The 16,024-nt window shown below is 46.5% G+C and overlaps 1 protein-coding gene across 1 annotated transcript in view; it reads left to right on the plus strand.

Annotated features, from left to right (window-relative positions):
- Positions 1 to 855: 855 nt before the first annotated feature.
- Positions 856 to 16,024, plus strand: part of IGFBPL1 (insulin like growth factor binding protein like 1) — a 33,386-nt gene continuing 18,217 nt past the window's right edge. The window contains exon 1 of the mRNA XM_081894759.1: positions 856 to 1,396. Coding sequence (XP_081750885.1) covers positions 919 to 1,396 — 478 coding nt within the window. The 5' untranslated portion in view covers positions 856 to 918. The remainder of the gene's footprint in view (positions 1,397 to 16,024) is intronic.

Here is a 16,024-nt window from a genome sequence, read left to right on the forward strand (position 1 = left end):
GACAGCCCAGTCAGACGGGTGGGGAAATATTATTGCTATTATGGCGAAATGTCGGAGCGGCGGAGCACCCGCTGCGCCTTGCCCAGCCCTCCTGCCGACGGGCGGGCGCTCACGCACCGGGTAGGAGAGGCGCAGAGGGCACTCTTCACCCTCCGCTCGCCCAGGCCGCGTCTCCCTGGCAGGGCGCAGAGGGTGCTGTTCTTCAGCTTCCGCACAAACCCAGCCGCTTGACAGGCATCTCTGTGCGCCCGGGGCAACGACTCTCCGGCACGCCGCACGCTACGCCAGTTGCTTCTTGCCCAGGGTGCAAGGGGGGCGCTATACCTCTTCGCTAATGGCACAAGGAAGCCCCCCGTAGGTCTTTCCACGTGGTCAATCCCTGGTAATGTTTTTAAAACCCCGTGCAAAACCCGCAAAGCGAAGCAGGTAGGAGCTGAAGCAGCGCACTGTTTCGTGGCTAGAACAAAACACGCGCAAACCCCTTAGCGCAGCTGGCGAGCGGGGGTCTAGCTACTGGCGCGGAGGTGATTTGGCCAGGAGAAAAGGCAGGCGGAGAAAAGGTAATTACGCACAAGGGCGCATTATCCGCTTCTGCTCTCGACACTCCCCATCCATTCTCGTACTGCTTAGCTTTTTTTCTCTCTCCAGAACCAGCGCTTGAGCCTGATCCTGAGCCTCGAGGTGCTGGCAGTCGGGCTCCGCTGAGTTCAACACTGGAGCCAAGGAATCGCACGCAGGAAGGTCGCAGTCAGCTCGCGCGCTGAGGCTCCTTAGTGCGGAGGCGTGGTCGTCTAGGGGGCGTCTCTCTCGCCATCCCCACCCACCTCCCCTGACTCTGCCGTCGACGCTGCGCCCCTTTAGACGGCTCCTTCCTGAGCTGCCGTCGCCCGCCTGGTCTTGCCTGCCCAGCTCGCCGTGATGCCCGCCGTCTGGAGCTCGACGCCACCGCCGCGGCTGCTGCTGCCACTCTTGGCGCTCTGGCTGTGCCTGGCGTCGAGGAGCGCGGCGGAGACAGCGGCGTGCGCTCCCTGCCGGCCCGAGCTGTGCGAGACCGTGCGGTGCGCGGCGCCCGAGCTGACGGCGCGGGACGAGTGCGGCTGCTGCGAGCGGTGCCTGAGCGCCGAGGGCGAGCGGTGCGGAGGGGCGCGGGGCGCTCGCTGCGGCCCGGGGCTGGTGTGTGTCAGCCAGCGCCCAGCCGAGCCACCTGCCGCCGAGGAAGAGGGGCAGGAGCAGGAAGAAGGCACCGGGCGCTGCGTCTGCAAGGAGGACGGCGCCGTCTGCGGCTCCGACGGCCGCTCTTACAGCAGCGTGTGCGCCCTGCACCTGCACAGCTGGCGCGCCCTCCACAGCGGCCGGGAGCGCGTCCGGAAGGCGCACGACGGCGAGTGCAAGCTCGGTAAGCCTCTGTGGGGTGTGGGGGCACTGGGGGCGGTGGTTGGGGTGTCGCTCACCCTCCGAAGGTCGCAATCGATAGACTGACCCTCGCCAAATTTCTACGCCTTAGTGTTAGTCAGCCAATCGGGAAATGTTTGCATTTCTGAATGTTTGCATGGTTGTTCCTTGGTCCCTTCTTGTCTGTTTGAACAGTTAAAACACCCACACCTCTTAGAACCACAGGGGGCAATTTGATTTTTAAGGGGGGTAATTTGGAAGCTTGTTTCGACCAAGTTAATGGGCTTTTAGGCTTCCTCCTGTGAATAGTTCACTTTTTGAATATATGGGGGGGGGGCAGGATTTTAGAGATGCTTAGGAGAGGCATGGCACCAAAAAAGGTTGGAAACCACTGTCTTAGAATTTTAAGCATCTTTATTCAGAAATAAGTACCACCAAATTAAATAGAGGTTCCTTCCACGGAAGTGCGTTTGCAGCCTTAATGGGAGCTGTCTACTTTCCCATCACCAGAGACACTGCAAGGTGGGTGTTGATGCTGGGATATTCAATTGCAAAGTGATGCATTGCTTTGGGCAGAAGCGCAGGCAAAGCAGCCCGCTCTCTGGGGTGTCCCCATTCCAACAGCATCAGTACCAAAGAGAGAACACCTCCACCTGCACTATCTATCTATCTATCTATCTATCTATCTATCTATCTATCTATCTATCATCTATCTATCTATCTATCTATCTATCTATCTATCTATAATTTTCTGTTTTACAATTTAGAATATTCATTTGAACAACCTTAAAATATCAATGACTTCCCTGCTTTTCTATCCACGGTTCATTTTGCATAGCATAAATCCCTGCATATTTTATATAAACGAAACCATTCAGTATTCCATTATTACTTCTATCAAAACTTATTTACACTGTTGAATTTATCTTAATGCTGCCCATGTTTTCAAGTGTACACGATTTCCCCCCCATATGTTCAATAAACGTTTTCCAATCTTCTTTAAACGTATGTTCTTCTTGCTCTCTTATTCTATAAGTTAGATCCGCAAGCATATTCCACCAGTTTAAGTTGCCATTCTTCTTTAGTTGGGATCTCGATCGTTTTCCATTTGGGGGCTAACAAAACACAGGCCGCAGTAGTGGCATACATAAATAACCGCCTGAACTTTCAGAGGAAGAGCACAGAGGCAGCTCATTGGCTGTCTGAAAACACCTGGAATCCAGGTGAGGATAGTCTCTTTATCTCCATTGGCTGCTGAAGACTTACAGACCCAGCTGGAAAGGAGGGGAAGTAATGGAGTGACAAGTGTTCAAGTGAAAATAGTATTCTGGTCCGGTCTTGTTGTCAGGTTGATTCGTGCAATCCAATCCATGTTTACTGAGAAGTCCATCCCACTGCATTCAGTCAAACTTGCTTCAGACTAGTGTGAATAAGCTCAAGGGAGTGGGTGGCGCTGTGGTCTAAACCACAGAGCCTCTTGGCCTTGCCGATCAGAAGGTCGGTGATTCGAATCCCGACAATGGGGTGAGCTCCCATTGTTCTGTCCCAGCTCCTGCCAACCTAGCAGTTCAAAAGCATACTAGTGTGAGTAGATAAATAGGTACCATTGCAACGGGAAGGTAAATTGCATTTCTTTGTGCTCTGGTTTCCATCATGGTGTCCCGTTGTGCCAGAAGGGGTTTAGTCATGCTGGTCACATGACCCAGAAAGCTGTCTGTGGACAAATGCCAGCTCCCTCGGCCTGAAAGTGAGATGAGCACCGCAACCCCATAGTCGCCTTTGACTGGACTTAACCATCCAGTGGTCCTTTACCGTTACTCTTTTCTGCCATTAAGCTGCAGCCCCCTGTCTCTTTTTTGGAGATGAAATTAATTAAATACCTACAATTCTATGATTCTACATGCAAGGGGTTGTGGGTACTTCAATGCATGGCACTTTTGATGGATTTAGCATAGCTTACAAAAAGGTGTAAAGGATGTGGGTGGCACTAAACCACAGAGCCTAGGGTTTGCTTAGGACTTGCCGATTAGAAGGTCGCCGGTTCGAATCCCCATGACGGGGTGGGCTCCCATTGTTTGGTCCCAGCTTCTGCCCACCTAGCAGTTCGAAAGCACATCAAAGTACTAGTAAATAAATAGGTACCACTCCGGTGGAAAGGCAAACGGCATTTCTGTGCGCTGCTCTGGTTCGCCAGAAGCGGCTTAGTCATGCTGGCCACATGACCCGGAAGCTGTATGCCGGCTCCCTCGGCCAGTAAAGCGAGATGAGCGCCACAACCCCAGAGTCAGCCACGACTGGACCAAATGGTCAGGGGTCCCTTTACTTTTACCTTTACCTTGCAGAAAGGTACAGAATAGTGGGTACATTTTTTTCTTAAGAATTGAGAGCTGTGAAGAAGAAGCCCATAGAAAAGTTGAAGACCCCATATTGATTGCAAAATATGGAGGTGTGCACGCACCTCATCACGATATCAATTGTATGGGTGGGGCTTATTCCCCCCCCCCCATATTTTATTCAAGTTGGCACCCCTGCTGTCTACAGCTGGGAATCTAAACCTCAGGAATCCCCCACCCCCCTTTTCCCTGTGGTTCTAATTTTGAGACCTGGCAATGTTTCAGAATTTCTCTCCCCCCTGCAAATCCAAGGCACATGTTGTGCTGCAGCCCATATGGGTCCCCTGCTGATCTTAGACAGCTGACAGGCACTAGCGAAAGGTCCAGCATGTCCAGGTTTCTGTGGTAAGCACAGGAATGTCCTGGGGAGAAGATTCTGCCTTCTGATGGAGTCACCGCATTGTGCGATGCAGCACCCAGCTGGGATTTCTTAGCCCAGCAGGCCAGATAATTGTGTGTCTCCATTCCTGCAGGCCAACATTGGCATGTGTGTGTGTGTGACAACCCACCTGCCAATCACCTGACGTCAAGGTTTCCCAAGTACCTAACAGCCAGCTAGTTTTAGGCTGGTGGGAACCACAGCACAAGGGGGCTTTGCCTGCAATATGTTCAGGCCTCGGTTGGTTGTCCTGCCAGCTTGTCAAATTCCTTTGTGCAGTGCTTCCCCAACACCCAACAACCAGCTGGCTGGGAAAGGATAATCTGCATAATCAGCATAATCGGCCATTCAGCCTATCCAGCCTCTACCTGCTGCATACCTGGTGTTGTATATGATTTCAGGTGTGGGTCACTTGGACAAGGTCAGTGGTTCAAATCCCCATGATGGAGTGAGCTCCCATTGCTGTGCCCCAGCTCCTGCCAACCTATCAGTTCAAAGGCACACCAGTGCAAGTAGATAAGTAGGTAGCGCTGCGGCGGGAAGGTAAACGGCATTTTCGTGTGCTTCTGGTTTCACGGTGTCCCGTTGCACCAGAAGCGGTTTAGTCATTCTGGCCAAATGACCCAGAAATCTTTCTGTGGACAAACGCCGTCTCCCTTGGCCTGAAAGCAAGATGAGTGTCGCAACCCTATAGTCACCTTTGACTGGACTTAAGCATCCAGGGGTCCTTTACCTTTTTTACCTGCTCAGGCCTCAGGCTGTGGCTTGACCCGCCAGCTTGTCGGAGTCCTTTGTGCAGTGCTTCCCAAACACCCAACAACCAGCTGGCTGAGAAAGCAGCTTTCCGCAGGGATCGTCTACATAATCGAGTTCCCTATGGCAAACTCAGCCATTCAGCCTATCCAGCCTCCACTTGCTCCACACCTGGTGTTTGTATATGATTTCAGGTGTGGGTCACATGTGCATGGCTTGTGGAACTGGCCTCATGGGTCCAATCCCCACCAGATCTCCCCGCCCGGGCTGAATTCTCGTTTTGCTGGCATTGAAACTGTCTCTGGTCAAATTGGACTTGCAGGGCTTTTTAAGCATTAGGAGAACATGCCCTTCAACATTTCTCTGCAGAAAATAGGGATGTCCTATTCAATAATAATAATAATAATAATATTAATAATAATTTTAGTATTTATACCCTGCCTATCTGCCCACTATGGTTAGCTTCCGACTACAAAAGAAGTTTAAAGACTGTCAAAGTAAGTGTTGCCCAAACTTAAAAATGTAACTTAAGAATGGAAAGCATAATGCTGGTGGTCAACAAAAGAGGTTTAAAGACTCTCAAGGTAAATCTTTAAAAAATGTAGTATAAACACCGACAACTGGGGAACACTGGCTTGCGAGCGCTCCAATTGGAGAACAGCCTTTACCAAAGGTATTGCGGGCTTTGAAGACGCTCAAACTCAGGACAGAAAGGAGAAACGTGCTAAGAGGAAGGCACGCTTGGCAAATCCACACCAGGATCAATTCCCACCCGGAAACCAATGTCCCCACTGTGGGAGGATGTGTGGATCCAAAATTGGCCTCCACAGTCACTTACAGACTCATTGTTAAAACCAAGTTTATGGAAGACAATCTTACTCAGCTACGAGGGATCACCAAAGAGGAAGAAAGAAGAGAGAAGGTATAAAAAGGCAACAGAACATTGAACATTAAAAACTTCTCTTTACAGGGCTGCTTTCAGATGCCTTCTAAAGATTGTATAGTTACTTATCTCCTTGGGTTGTGGGTCACATAACTGCATAACCTCCAACATTTCAATTATTATTATTATTATTATTATTATTATTATTATTTCTTTATACCCCGGCCACTCTGAGCAGCTCCCAACAGAATATTAAAAACACAATAAAATAGCAGACATTAAAAACTTCCCTAAACATGGCTGACTTCAGGTGACTTACCCAACATTTCTCCAATGAAAATAGGGGCGTCCTAAGGAAAAGTGGGACATTCTGGGATCAAATCAGAAACCAGGATGGCTTCTGTAAATCCGGGAATGTCCCTGGAAAAAGGGACGCTGGGAGGGTCTGAGATAATGGCTGGCAAATTCTGCATCTTTAACCTCTCATTGATGGCGCCCTGTTTGCAAGCTTGAAAAGCCACCAAGTTTTCCCCCCAATATATAAATGTAACCTGATATCTTTCTTTTGTGGCACCTGTCTGTCTCGAGAGACAATGGAGTGCACCTCCAGGAGTGAAGTCAAACCACTGCGTTAGCAGCGCTGACGTGCCTGGGCCGTGTGTATGGAGGTCCTGGGTTCGTTCTCAGCTTAACCCACCCCACAGGGTTGTTGTCAGGATAAAACCAGGGGGAGCAGGTGAGAGATGCCTCGGAGTTATTTGGAGCAGGATAAAAATGTAACAAACAAAGAGCTGTCTGAACGGAGCTTTTGGTTGTGCTTGCTATTATATTACCGACTGCCTCTGTAGCTGTCCATTCTGATGATAATGAAAGCTCCGCCAAAGAGGGGGCTTTTATGTGTCAGTAAAGTACCTCATTATATCTTAACCCAAGGGCACTAATTTATTCATGTATAATCAGTGGGGTAATATTTAACAGTCCCCTTTGGGACGCAGGGTTGTGTGTAACAGCTGCTTCTCTGCCCATTTGTAATCAAGCCCATTCCTTCTAGTATGTTATATGCTCTGTGTGTGTTTTTTTTGTTTTTTCCTAATGAGCATTGTGGGAATCTGGGGGATTCCATAATTTTTAATTGTTCTCGTTTTGATACCAGCACAACCCAACTTCAAAAGTACATTTCAAAGTCTGCGCCTTTGCCTGTTTCACAGTATGCCCTGATTTATTTAATGGAATGCTGTTCAGATTGAAGAGAGGTGTGTGTGTGTTTTTGTGCCTGTGTGTCTGTGTGTCTCCAGATCTTTTCATTCATGGCTTTGTCGCACTTTCTCGAAACAACCCCTATTTCCTTTCCTGTGCCTCAGGCAGAACTTGGGATCTCACCAGAGATGGGAATCTTTCAAAGGACGTGTGGTTCCTTTGAGCCGCCCCAACCCAACGCTCGCTTTGCAATACTCTGAACAGATCAAGTCACAAATGACAGATCTCCTTTTCTCCCCGCCAGTGCTTTTCGCACTCTTTAATCCTCTTGCTGACTCCGCCAGCAGTAGATTAGTTCAGAGCTTAGCTCGTTTCCCTGCCTGTGCGGTTACATTTTCATAAATTAGATTTTTTTTCCTCCCTCCCCTACAATATATTTGCATGGGTGTAGCGAAATCATGCAGCTTGGCTCTGAGCTCTGCAATCTCCTTTCCTTGCCGGTATCTTTTGTTACAGGGGTGGTGACAACCCCACCCATGATCTCTTCCAGGTCTGTTAACAAAGGTGGCAGGACACCTCCTTCGTGGCATGACCCTGGTTCCTCCCCTCTTATCCGAATAATTCCCTTTTAAGAAGACTGACATTCCAGCCAGCTCAAGACTGATTTCCCCTGCCCCTCCCACATGTGCTGTTTGGACAAGGAAGTGTGTTGTATACCATTGTGGAGGAAAATGTAGACTGGCAAGTGTCCACGTGTCATGGAATCATGGAATTGTAGTGTTGGAAGGGACCGTGAAGGTCCTCTAGTCCACCCCCGTGCAATGCGGGAATCTTTTGCCCAACGAGGGCTGGAACCCACGACCCTGAGATTAGGAGTCCTATGCTACAACCAATCCAGAATGCGGCAGCTAGACTGGTGACTGGGAGCGGCTAGACTGGAACACCGGTCTTGAAAGACCTACACTGGCTCCCAGTATGTTTCCGAGCACAATTCAAAGTGTTGGTGTTGACATTTAAAGCCTTAAATTGCCTCGGTCCAGTATATCTGAAGGAGCGTCTCCACCCCCATCATTCAGCCCGGACACTGAGGTCCAGCTCCGAGGTCCTTCTGGCGGTTCCCTCCCTGCGAGAAGCCAAGTTACAGGGAACCAGGCAGAGGGCCTTCTCGGTAGTGGCACCCGCCCTGCGGAACGCCTTCCCACCAGATGTCAAAGAGAACAACAACTACCAGACTTTTAGAAGATATCTGAAGGCAGCCCTGTTTAGGGAAGCTTTTAATGTTTAATAGGTTTTGTATTTTAGTATTCTGTTGGAAGCCGTCCAGAGTGGCTGGGGAAACCCAGCCAGATGGCAGGATTTCTGTGTCGTATGATTTTTTTTTGGGGGGGGAGGTCTTGGGCTACAGGGTAGGCAATATAAAAAATCTATATAAGGGCTTTTGCACCATTGTTCAGGATTCTTCTTCCTCCTGTATGTGGTGAGTGGGGACCCTGTTGCAACAGTTCCTTTAATAAAGATCAGGCTTACTAGCCGCTTTGCTTCTCAGAATACTCTGGTTGGCCTCTATTATTTTTCTCCTGCCGATAGGAGAACCCACTTAAGAACTCTACACAGGCTCCAGAATACCCCATAAGGGAAAGGGAGCAGTTTTTCTTATAACACACTCATGGAAATTAACTGAAACCTGAGTTAGTCAGAGCCTTTCATTTAAACTTTGAGTAAAAGTTACTTCAGTACAACCATTGGCTATGAAACATTCTTGATGGGTTCTTGCAAGGAAGAAATTAGCAGCTACCCTTTTCTGAATTCGTTTGTTCTCAAGATGTGATTGCATCCACATATTCTGCATTTTGCATACTGTACCCCCCCCATCGTGAAATTAGCAACCCTCCCCTCTATTTCTGTTTCGCAGAATTTTATATATTTATCTCTCACGACAAATGGGAGAAGCTTCTCTGTTGTTCCTGCTACATGCATTAATAGGGTGCGGATTTTCACAGGCCTCACGGGCACAGCACTCTCGGAATACAAAAAACTCTCAGAAGGAAAAATCTTCAGAAATGATCTCACTTAAAAGAGGGAAACAGCATGCAAATCAGCCGAGAAATGGCAGCCCACTCTCCACCCCCACCCCAAAGGGCTTTTATGAATGGTGATGCTGTCTGACAACCATAACATTGCCAGCTACGAGCAGAAAATCCACTTCTAATCTTCAGGAAAATGAAAGGGCGAGACTTCGGGGACCTCACTTTCAAGCAAACTCGTATCCCGTTGCACCAAAAGGCTTTGAGGTTTGCTTGGAACTTCTTAGGAAGAAAAAAAAACCCAGCCCTCCAAAAACATATGGGCCCGATCCAGTCCAAAGTCTAGCACTTTTATAGCATGTAATTCAAATAGGAGAGTAAGGGTTAATGTGGAAGAATAGTGGGAAATGGCTTCCACTCTCTCTTCCTGCCATCCTACAAGACACATCCACAGGAGACTGCCAGTGTGTGTGTTTGGGTTTTTTAGGGGGAGTTAACTATTTATTTTTCCCCAAGTAGTTTTCCCAGTAGTGATGTATGGAAGTGATTGCTGGACCATAAAGGAGGCTGATCGCCAAAGAATTGATGCTTTTGAATTCTGGTGCTGGAGGAGACTCTTGAGAGTCCCATGGACTGCAAGAAGATCAAACCTATCCACTCTTAAGGAAATCAGCCCTGAGTGCTCACTGGAAGGACAGATCCTGAAGCTGAGGCTCCAATACTTTGGCCACTTCTGCAGATCTATTACACCCCAAACAATCTATTCCTTGAACCTCTTGGAACTTAGCCTTTAAGAGGTTGATTCTGTGGATATAAATTTGCAAAGGAACAATGGGATTAAGGTTTTTTCCTCAACTCTTTATGTTTATTTTATAACATTTTTCTTGTGAAGGAAAGGCACATTATCTCTGCAGACACAAATTCACACTTTTGAGAACTGCAAAAACAAACATCTGTGATAATATCTTCTCATTAGAAAAACTGCCACAAATAATCTTACAGAAACCTCTGGAAGAGCATGACATTGTGAATGGACTAATGGAGTTCATTTACCAAAAAAATTAAACATTGCATATAAAGCCTCATGCTACATATTCAAAAACAAATCCTTATTTCCTGATGAATAGCCTTTGGACTATAATATAACTTAAATAGAAAACTATCTTTAGAAAGTTTTTCCTCCAAAAGCATTTTATTTTTAAAAATCCAATTTAAAATTTTTAAAAATCCAGTTTAAATATTAGAAAATCCGGTTTAAATATTTAAAAATCTGGTTTAAATAAAAAACATCTGTGTTGTTTTTTTATCACTGATTTTTATCCACCCTGACATGAACTGAAATGAATGTGTGATCTCAGCTGCCACAGGTCCTGACAGGATACTGCAAGGAAGCAGCAGAATCATGCCCGGCTCGTTTTGAGCTTCTAGCATTCCTATGAAATGTGCTGCTTTTCCAGATACGACACTGACATCAAAGCATTCTTCTTCTACCCCTCTCTCTCCGTTAGAAATCTGAAATGCAATCTTGCAAAGAGGAGCAACATGGTTCTATATTTATCTCTCATATTGGAGCTCCTGTTATGTTTATATCCGTTGGCAGTAATGCAAGAGACGGTGGCAAATATACTGAAATAGTAAAATGGAAGGGAAATGCCAAGTGTCTGAGCACAGCTAAATCCGAAAGATGAAGTAGCCACTCACTTTGGTGTTGCCCATTCAAATAACTGTGCCTGTCTTGACTGAGAGCCAAAGACAGTTTGAGTTCAACCAAATATGTTGTTTGAAGCAGTATCAGGTCACCCCAGGAGGAAGTGTGCTAAAGATAACTTGTCCTTGTCATACGAATATATGACTGACAATATCCACCAAGTGGATCCACCAAGCAGGAGTTATGGTTTACTACTGAAAACACTCTGCTTAAAAAGCAGAGACATCACCTTGCCAACAAAGGTCCGTATAGCTAAAGCTATGGTTTTCCCAGTAGTGATGTATGGAAGTGAGAGCTGGACCATAAAGAAGGCTGATTGCCGAAGAATTGATGCTTTTGAATTATGGTGCTGGAGGAGACTCTTGAGAGTCCCATGGACTGCAAGAAGATCAAACCTCTCCATTCTGAAGGAAATCAGCCCTGAGTGCTCACTGGAAGGACAGATCCTGAAGATGAGGCTCCAATACTTTGGCCACCTCACGAGAAGAGAAGACTCCCTGGAAAAGACCCTGACGTTGGGAAAGATGGAGGGCACAAGGAGAAGGGGACGACAGAGGACGAGATGGTTGGACAGTGTTCTCGAAGCTACCAGCATGAGCTTGACCAAACTGCGGGAGGCAGTGGAAGACAGGAGTGCCTGGCGTTCTCCTTTCCCTTCCTCCCCCACAACAAACACTCTGTGAGGTGAGTGGGGCTGAGAGACTTCAAAGAAGTGTGACTAGCGCAAGGTCACCCAGCAGCTGCATGTGGAAGAGCGGGGAAGCGAACCCGGTTCACCAGATTACGAGTCTGCCACTCTTAACCACTACACCACACTGGCTCTCCCAAGTCCCTAACTCCCCAAGGGTTTGACACCCATTGGCATCCTTCACCTGGTTTAGCCAGCCAGCCAAATCCATTCCCAGGGTGTGACTGCTGACATCTTCCAGGAATTTGAGTACAATGTAGAGACCAAATGTGGACAAGCTACTCCAGAAGGAACATGACTTGTCCCCCGTCAGAAGTACTATCCCTCCCCTAACACTCATTACCGTGTTTGTATTTAAGTACATCATAATTGTCATGGCCTCTGGCTAGCACAATAAGCTTAATGAATGAATGAACTGAGAATGAATCTAGCTCAGTCTCCTAGCAATGGCTCTTCGGGGTTTCAGAAAGGTTCTCAGTCTCTCCTAGCCATAACTGGAGATGCTAAAACCTGGGGCGTTCTGCATGCAAAACAGATGCTCATTTAACCTCCCCATGAAGAAAACAGAAAGAATGATCATTAAGATAGACCAGGCATAGGCAAACTCTGGCCCTCCAGATGTTTGAGACTACAATTCCCATCATCCCTGACCACTGGTCTTGTTAGCTAGGGATGATGGGAATTGTAGTCCCAAACATCTGGAGGGCCAGAGTTTGCCTATGCCTGAAATAGACAATGCTTGTTTAATCTCCCTAAAAACAGATGCTCAATAAACAGGCTTTCTGCAAGCATCTTTTGGTCTCTTCCCCTCGCCATCCCTCAAGATTTCCACGCTGGAAATTCTCCTTAATAGTTGCTTCGTTATGATACTGCCACTTGGGACAGTGACATTTAGTTAGCTTAATCTATATTTTATCCAATTTCTTACCCCAACTGACTTTCAAGACATCTTACAACAGATCTATAAATGTGCAAATCTTCCATCCAGGTACTGTATTGATTCTTGTTTCTAAAAGTGCGGTGGAGAGCAAAGGACATCACCAATAATGCAAATGAAATTCTTGTGAAACTAACCACCAAATGTATTGGTCTCTAAGCTAAAGCGGGTAGCACTGTGGTCTAAACCACTGAGCCTCTTGGGCTTGCCGATCACATGGTTGGTGGTTCCAATCCCCATGATGGAGTGAGCTCCTATTGCTCTTTCCCAGCTCCTGCCAACCTATCAGTTCGAAAGCACACCAGTGCAAGTAGATAAATAGGTATCATTGCAGTGGGAAGGTAAATGGTGTTCCGTGCGCTCTGGTTTCCATCACTGTGTTCTGTTGCACCATAAACATTTTAATCATGCTGGCCACATGACCCGGAAAGCTGTCTGTGGACAAACGCCAGCTCCCTCAGCTTGAAAGTGAGATGAGCGCCACACCCCCATAGTCGCCTTTGACTGGACTTAACTGTCCAGGGGTCCTTTACCTTTTTACCTTTTTTTACATTCAAATCAATGAAGTTTTAGGTTATTTCATCACAAGCCATTAACGTTGCTATTCTTAATCCGCAACTGTGGATGATGAATAAGTAGCATCAAACAGCAAAAGATGGCCCGGAATGTTTTAAAACGTGGATTTTCTTTGAAAACTTTCAGTAAGTTGAATAAAATAGTAAAGGACAATATATATTGGCCTCTTCCCCCCACAAAAAAACCCTTGTATCCTTTTTTAAAAAAATTGTTCAGAAGGCTATTGTCACAATTCCAAAATCAGATACAGAAGAAGATAATTGCAATGTATTGTATCAGATTGAATTTACATTTCATGCTCTTCAGTTTGGCAACCTCAGAGGTTCAGCAGACTAAGTGAAATAAACCAAACCTTTTTGAATGCAACCCATTAAAAGCTTGATGCTGCAACAGTAACCTCTGTAAATAATGAAGACTTTCCAGCTCATGTTTGTCACAGCAAAAGTGTAGCATGAATTAAAAGATGGGTAGTGATTAAACAAGTGAATCTTGTTTGGTGGCATGTTACCAAGCAACTATGAAGTGGCTGAGACAACCATTCTGCAAGAGACAAAAGGAGGGAGAAGGCTTCATGCCTGAGAACCGCTGAAACATTTCAGTTTCAGAGTCTTGCCACGAGGTACGACCTCGACACCAATTAGCATAGCCCATTAGCATTCTCTTGCCCATTCAGCTTGCTGAAATCAGGTATAAGGTTTATAAGACAGGGCGTAGACACTTAGCGCAGGGGCTCGAGTCGATTCCCAGAAAACAAAGGGAAGAAAATATCTGAAGGGGCTGTATTTTTTCAAAGTGATTAGATGGGTTTTGCAAGCAGTTCTTATTCCCTTAGCAAGGCCAATCACAGCAACTGACTACCTGAAAGATCATTATCTCCCTTTACGAAATTGCCCAGGCGCTAAGATCCTGAAGTGAACTCCTTCTTTGGTTCCATCAACATTCAAGGTGCGGTAAGGCTGGGCAATATCTGGTTTTTGACATCGTGATATATCAAAATATCACAATATATCACGATGTCTGAAATAAGGATGGAGCTATGTAGTGAAATTGGCTGGCTTCACGTTTTTTCTTTCTTTTTTATAATTTTTAATAAATTTTCTGTTTTACAATTTGAAGTACTCATTTTTACATTCTTAGGATACCTATGACTTCCCTTCTTCTCTTTCCATGGTTCATTTTGCATATCATAAATCCCTGCATATTTTACGAAAACTATACCATTCAGTATTCCATTATTGTATCCATCAAAACTTATTTACACTGTTGAATTTATCTTAATGCTGCTGTCGTTTTCAGCTGCACACAATTATTTCTCATATATTCAATAAACGTTTTCCAATCTTCTCTAAACATATGTTCTTCTTGTTCTCTTATTCTCTATGTTAAGTCTGCTAGCTGCACATATTCTGTCAACTTAAGTTGCCATTCTTCTTTGGTTGGGACCTCACTCATTTTCCATTTTGGGACTAACAAACCACAGGCCGCAGTAGTGCCATACATAAAGGTAAAGGGACCCCTGACCATTAGGTCCAGTCGTGACCAACTCTGGGGTTGCGGCGCTCATCTCGCTTTACTGGCCGAGGGAGCCGGCGTACAGCTTCTGGGTCATGTGGCCAGCATGACTAAGACGCTTCTGGCGAACCAGAGCAGCACATGGAAACACCGTTTACCTTCCCGCTGGAGCGGTACCTATTTATCTACTTGCACTTTGACATGCTTTTGAACTGCTAGGTGGGCAGGAGTAGGGACTGAGCAACGGGAGCTCACCCCGTCGAGGGGATTCGAACTGCCGACCTTCTGATCAGCAAGTCCTAGGCTCTGTGATTTAACCCACAGCGCCACCCGTGTCCATGGCATACATAAATAACCGTTTTTTGATACCTGGGAATTTCAGCCTGAATTATCCCCAAAAGAAAGGACTCTGATGTTGTGGGGAAGTACTTGTTAACATTTTTTAAATTCATTATGCATCATTTCCCAATATGGCTTTACGTTTCCCACCGCATTGTGGTTTTTGCATAGAACACACGCAAAAACCATGGTTCGCAATGTATTGCCAGGTCAAAAATTATGAAAACGATACCACAATATGGACTTCAAACCGGTTTTGGCCGATATATTGATATATTGCCCAGCCCTAAGGAATGGTTGGACTCAACCCGCAGAGTCCCTTCCAACTCTAAAACTCTGTGATTCTATGAAATGTAGAAAAATGCAAATATTTTCCCACTGTAAGCCTGAGGCAAGGGTACTACTATCTCCTTTATCTTATCATTTGCACAGCACACGCCAAGGAATAGTGACACAAATAGTATTTATCATCATTAAAGGTGTAGGAAGAGAGGAAGGGAGCCAGGAGGGAAGGCTGCTCAGAAAATCAGGGGGTGGGGAAACGTCAATTGAGATTGCGGGGGATCCCTGGCCCCTTCTTATTCTTTGAGTGGCAGCTTTGATCCCAGCCTTGCTAATGATCACCTCTCACTTTCCACATTCACAGAAGGACAATTACCGCAGTGACACAAGGCCGAGGCCAGAGCCCCAGAATTTCAGCACCGAGACTGGGAAAAGCTTGCGGGGGATGTTACACCCGTTGCCTGAATCTTAGCACCAAGGCTAAAGAAATGAGCATCTCGCCATTCTGCGTAGCAAGACCCTCAAGCCCAACCCCCCATTAGCATAAAGAAATTCACACAGAGAATTTTTGTTTAAGGTTATTGGGCAAATTTTGGGGCCACAACTTTATTGATTACAGGAAATGAGAGTGGTATTGGCTTTTTGTTGTGTTGTTTAGTCATTTGGTCGTGTCCGACTCTTCGTGACCCTCTGGACCAGAGCACGCCAGGCACTCCTGTCTTCCACTGCCTCCCGCAGTTTGGTTAGACTCATGTTTGTAGCTTCGAGAACACTGTCCAACCATCTCTTCCTCTGTCACCCCCTTCTCCTTCTGCCCTCCATCTTTCCCAACATCAGGGCCTTTTCCAGGGAGTCTTCTCTTCTCATGAGGTGGCCAAAGTATTGGAGCCTCAGCTTCACGATCTGTCCTTCCAGTGAGCACTCAGGGCTGATTTCCTTCAGAATGGATAGGTTTGATCTT

Source organism: Podarcis melisellensis (genome assembly GCF_964234715.1).
Source record: "Podarcis melisellensis genome assembly, chromosome: 17".
Lineage (NCBI taxonomy): Eukaryota > Metazoa > Chordata > Lepidosauria > Squamata > Lacertidae > Podarcis > Podarcis melisellensis.